The sequence below is a fragment of the Castanea sativa genome, chromosome 1 (genome assembly GCF_040712315.1).
Source record: "Castanea sativa cultivar Marrone di Chiusa Pesio chromosome 1, ASM4071231v1".
In the NCBI taxonomy this organism is placed as follows: Eukaryota; Viridiplantae; Streptophyta; class Magnoliopsida; order Fagales; family Fagaceae; genus Castanea; species Castanea sativa.
This window is the reverse complement of record NC_134013.1, coordinates 68,710,280-68,716,151: the sequence shown is the minus strand read 5'-3', so window position 1 is coordinate 68,716,151 and position 5,872 is coordinate 68,710,280. Positions and strand designations below refer to the sequence as shown.

General features: G+C 38.8%; 1 protein-coding gene across 1 annotated transcript; it reads right to left on the bottom strand.

Moving 5' to 3' along the window:
- Positions 1 to 5,010: 5,010 nt before the first annotated feature.
- LOC142632878 (uncharacterized) lies at positions 5,011 to 5,472 on the bottom strand. The gene has a single exon (XM_075807201.1). It carries the CDS (start codon positions 5,470 to 5,472, stop codon positions 5,011 to 5,013), a length of 462 nt encoding a protein of 153 aa, XP_075663316.1.
- Between the last annotated feature and the right edge of the window lie 400 nt (positions 5,473 to 5,872).

Below are 5,872 nucleotides of genomic sequence, written 5' to 3'. Positions count from 1 at the left end.
ATTATAAGCATATAGATGAATAAGAAAGTCATCATAAATAAATTGTAAAGTAATACATGATAAAGAAAAATCCAATATGAGTGGTATCGACCAATATCTCGGGGCGAGGTTGAGCAGAGCTCATTGGCGTGCCAATTACCGCTCACCCGAACAAATTCTCCAGCTCAGTTTCTGTTAGAATCGAGGAGGCGTGATATTAGCCACACCCGAGTATCCCTAACCTTTAGATAGTACCCCAACCTCTCTTTACCACACAAACTGTACATGTAGTTTATATCATGCTGGTCTAAATGCAACCTATATAAATTGTTCAGCCGACTAGCACAGCTCACTACTCAGTAGAAATTTGGTGGAAGTTGGTTGGGACACAATCCGTAAAATCCAAGTGTCCTAAGTATCAAAGGATCTACGGGAAACCTAACCCCACCTGCTAATATAGATATTAAAGGAAAAAACACTACTTGAGGATGCCGCTCAAGGGCTATACTATCTTCATGACAGTTGCTACATCTACATCTAGAGGGATGGCAAACCTAACCCTAAAATTGGCCAAGGCAGCCTCTGTTCTAAGAAGATGAGAAAAACCCATTTCTAATGCTAGAATATAAAAAAGGTAACTAATTAAAGGTAAGGTAGTGAGCAAAGGGACTTACAGTAGGCTCTAGAAAATGTGCTCTCAATGGGAGAATCTATGCTCGGTGATGATGAACTCAAAAAGAGGAGAAAGTGAAAAGATGGTCTGGCAAAAAGAGGGCTATTATTTATAAGAGAGATAATTAATGAATGTTGGGGCGGGAAAACCGTTTCAATTTTCTTTTTGTAACCTCCACACACGTGGCCTCGATATGCGAACCGTCAAGTCATAATTATCGTCGGATGTGATAGGCTGTAATTATGTTTATTCCAAAAAAAATTTATTGCTGTCTTGTCTTCCATTAATGATTGATGGTTCACATCCCCGAGGAGCGATTAAATGGGTGACGTAGGTCCTTGATTCTTTCCCAAACACTAGGAATGAATTGAGGGAGGGCTATTGTACAGCATACGGCAATAGGCCCATTTCCCCTTGGGCCCCAATCCAAACAACCCATGAACAGTATCCGGCCTTAAGCCCATTACCCCTTTATGGCCAGGTTTGAACGGCCCATGTGCGCTAGCCAATTGTTTGGGAATTCGATGCATAGCATGACAACCCGAGCATATCATGGTCACGGTGCCGACACTACTTAGTTGTATCTCGAAACGTTGGTAGTGCCTTGGGAAATACCGTTGCCGAGCACCATTTGGCGTCTAGCACCAATTTCAACATCCCAACTCCTATTCCCAACGCAAAGCATATTCTTGTCAAGAATAATTAAATTGGGCCCCACACACACGAGTGGTGCCAAAAGGCAATCATTATCAACTCATTATCATAAGGTTATAAATATGCAAAGAAAAGGGGAAAAAATGGTTAGACACTGCCACACTGGTGAGAAGGGATTAAGAGAATAGCCGAACATACAAAGGCAGGCTTTTAGGGAAAGAGGCTACCTTAATAGGCACTTAAGTGAATCCGCTTAGGAGCTACCCATTGTAGGATACTCATAAGCCCACTAAAACAAGTAAATTGTGAGCCCAATTACTAGTTCAACCCATCAATGGAGAATTAGGAAAGTACACATACTATGAAACACGGGTGCGTTTCGAGATTCGGGTGCGGGTGCGGGAGCGGGTGCGGGACTTGGCAATTTTTGAAAAAGTAGGGTGCGGGTGCGGGTGCGGCGGGGTGCGGCGATTAAAAAATTATTATTTATATTTTTAATATATTGCTAAACATATTTTTTTCACATTATACAAATATGTACCAAATTTAAGAGCAATAGTATATAATAACTAGAATACAGAGAATGGGAGAGAGCCTAGCTGAAGAGCAATACTTTTTTTTTTTTTGAATTTCGGCCGGTATCAGCTGATATCGGCAGATTTCAGCCGGTATCGGCCAATTTCGCCGGTATCGGTTTTCGCCCGATACGTATTGATTCGGGCCGAATCAGCCCGATTTCGCGCGCGTCAGCCCGAATCGGTGCGAATCACGCCGAAAAAATTATTTTTTAATGCCCGACGCGGCACGGATGCGCAGGTAGCAGCGTCGCCTGTGCATCCCCGCGTCGGACGCAGGTGCGGCGGCCCAAACGCCGCACCCGTGCTTCCCAGGTCAATTAAAGATAATCTGAAGACAAAAACTATAATAATAAACTCAAAAGAGCAATAATTGCCAAGCTGCTGTGCTTCCCAGGTCAATTAAAGATAATCTGAAGACAAAAACTATAATAATAAACTCAAAAGAGCAATAATTGCCAAGCTGCTGCTGCTGCTAGTTTGGCAATTTCCTAGGCAAAAGATCAGAAGCTCAACTTTGTCTTTTTTAGAGGGTGATTAAGTTATTGATGCACTAAACACCTCTCCACCAGCTCTCATTCTTGAGAACTTCAAGCTGAATTTGTTTCTATATAGAGATTTCATTTTTGTTAGAAGCCATGTAAACTTTTTAGCACATAATATTGCCCATTAGTGAGCTTTTGTATGTGGGATATGAGTCCCTCACCATCTCCTCCCTGGGTAAGCCATTTCAACCAAAAGGTAAATAAGAACTCTTGAAATATTAGTTGAACTTGCATCCATTGTTATTGCTCAAGTAGAGATCACCAAACCCATTGTTAGACTATAAATTAGTATATTGAAGCTCAAGTTGTGAAATTCTTATATATTGTAAAAGATTATAGGTGATGAAGCCAGCTATTTCAAAAGATTTCAGGGCCCCCAATAACATTGGAAACTAAGTAGAAAGTCCAACAAATCGACTAGTGATCAGAAAGAACTCCATTGAAAACCAAAGCAGGATTTGATTTACTCCAAGATCCCAAATGAATATTCTTTTTGTTTCTCCACAATGAGTACAAAAGAATGTATGATTGTTAGGGTTAGATATGATCTATCAAGATAACGCTGGCAAAGAGTGGCACTTGTTTTTTTTTTTTTTTAATGGACTTAGTATACTTCCCACTATCTTAAGTTATCTACCATTTTAGAATCTATTTATAACATTGATGAAATAATATAATGCAATTTACTCATTTCATAAAAAGATATATAGGAATTTAAGGATTCCACGTGAGGATTATTCTAATAAGAGTATGAAGGATCGTAATCCAACCGTATCATTTTTTGTCATTAAACAAATTGATTGACACTTTAAATTTTTAAACAAAATTGTTCCTCACTTTTATCAGCTCATGTGAATAAGGTGAAATAGTTCTTTCATTTCATCTGAAACTTCAATTCTTATGTCACAAGTATAGGATAGGAAGGGAAAAAAAGGATATTGAAGATCCTTATTATGTGAAATAGTTCTTTCATTTCATCTGAAACTTCAATTCTTATGTCACAAGTATAGGATAGGAAGGGAAAAAAAAAAAAGATATTGAAGATCCTTATTATGTCTTCTTCTTCTTCACTTTCACTAAACATCATTTCAAACTTCATGGCCGAAAGCATGCTGCATCCAGTTCAACACTACTGATTGGTACACATTCCCAATATTCTAGCCTTATCTTCGTCCAGATGTGCTCCACATTTTATATACACATTCCCAAGATTTTATGTACATATTTTTTTTAAATCTCACTCTTTCTCAATTTTTCAAAATTTTTCTAAGTACAACACGCTTTCAGTAAAAAAATATCAACAAAAAAATTAAAAAAACTGCTTCCAAAAGAACAAATACATATGTGCTCTTGTGCATAGTGAGGTAAGAAAAATAGACACAAAAACACTTGATAGTTGATACCTAGATATATATCACCTTAGTGAGTTCTAACTTAAACATTAGGGTATAGTAGGCTTGGCTATCACCACACCGATGTCAGTCTGAGACTGAGTTCTCACGTTCTATCTTGTAAGTCTTCCAAAGCCTAAATGGGATATGTGATCACTAATTTGAGACATCATGTCATCATCAAAATTCATCTTGAAAACTAATACCCTACTATTTGCACTGAAGTAGCCAGACACCTAAGGTCATACATACTATACTGTAAATATATATATTTTCCCTTCCAACAACCACATTGTGAAACAATCTGTCTTCTAGAGCACAAGAAGTTTAATGATATAAAAAATTTCATAATTATTAAGAGAGAACATTGAGATTCATGTATAATAAAAGTAATAATAACGAAGAATTCATGTGAAAACGATACTACACTAATCACCACTTTTATTGATCCAACAAATTATTAAAAAAAGTATTGAAGATTTTTGCTCTTCCCTGGAACTCATCTACCATAATTGTTAATCAAAACATCACTGGAAGTCTGGTACCAGTAGAGCATAATAATGCCAGAACACCAACTAACATAACAAGTTTCTGAATTTCAACCTTTTTTTTTTCCTCCTTAAACAATTTTATTAAACAGCAAAGGGGGAATATAGTGTCATCTACTTCACAAAACTCCAAAAGGGTTCGTTGGAACTTGGAATAGAAGAGGTGGGGATTGTTCCCAATACTTTACAACAAGAAATTTAGAAGCAACATAATATAGTTGAAATAATAAATTAAATTACTATATGATTAAAGTGTCCAAAATCAATTGGCTCAAATAATCTCTATTGTACTTATGTTTCTAGTAACAAACAAAAAAAAACAACACAAAACCAAACACAGGTACATTTGGACAATTCATGGTCACAATCCTGCATTTACAATCAAAAGTACAATTTCACCGAAGGGTAGACTGAAATATATTATTAACTTTCATAAAACATACCCCGCCACGTGTCACCAACACCACCATCCAAGTACTACTAATAAAAAGAAGTCAACCAACCGCCGCGATTTTCTCGTGGTCCCAAAATCGGCGCCGCACCATGCGCACGTTAGCCCACACGGCGCACCGAAAACAACTGAAACGAAATGTAAGCAATATTTATTATATATATTTTTTCTTTATCATCATCGTCACGTGATGATCACGTGAACACCGGCGCGTCTTTTCCGAAATCCATAGACGATTTAGCGGAGGCCGGAATGGAAGCGAATCGGCACGAGAAATCGCGGCCCAAGTAGTCCTCATCCAAATGACCGTTCTGCCCCGGACCCTCGTCGAAATTCAGCGCGTAACTCAAGGGGTCGTATTGGAATTTCGTCCTGTTGAACCGGTTCTTGTTGAACCGGCGAATGAAGGTCTTCCACTTCGGGCCGGCGACAATCTCCGACCACTCCCGGAAGTTTCTCCAACTCCGGACCCACCACTTGCCGTCGTCGTTCATCTCCGCCGTCCGTATGCGCTCCCACCACGACGATCCGACGGCGGAGGAGGCTCGCTCTGATCGTCCCACGCACGGAATCCATGAACAGCAGCCTCTTTTGGCGAAGAAGGACTCGTTCATTTCGTTGGTTTCTGCCGGCGAGGCTCGCTCCGCCGACGACATTTTTCCAATACGCGCTCAAAAATTAGGGCCGTTTGTTTTTTGCAGAAACGGAGAGGAAGAGAGAGAAAGAGTTTCAGTTTCTGCAAACTGAGACCAAATTCTCTCTCTCTCTCTGAGAATCTTTCTCTCGCTCTGTGTGTCTCTGTATTCTCTCTGGCTATAAGGAGGCGTAACCGAAACATTCGCTGGAAATTGCAGTTACCATTACTGGCAAATGCCGGTTTGCTAGGTGTCTATCCAATATGTCATTATTGTTAATTTATTACTAGCATTTTTTTTTTTTCTGTTTTGGGTTAGTCTCTAAAACAATTTTAGTAACACAAAATAACAAATAAATAAATAAAATTAAAACCTAATATATTTGGTGAATTATAATTTTCAATATTTTTATTTAATCCAC

Coding starts and splice junctions, on each gene's coding strand:
- LOC142632878 (XM_075807201.1), bottom strand. CDS start 5,472: ATGTCGTCGGCGGAGCGAGCCTCGCCGGCAGAAACCAACGAAATGAAC.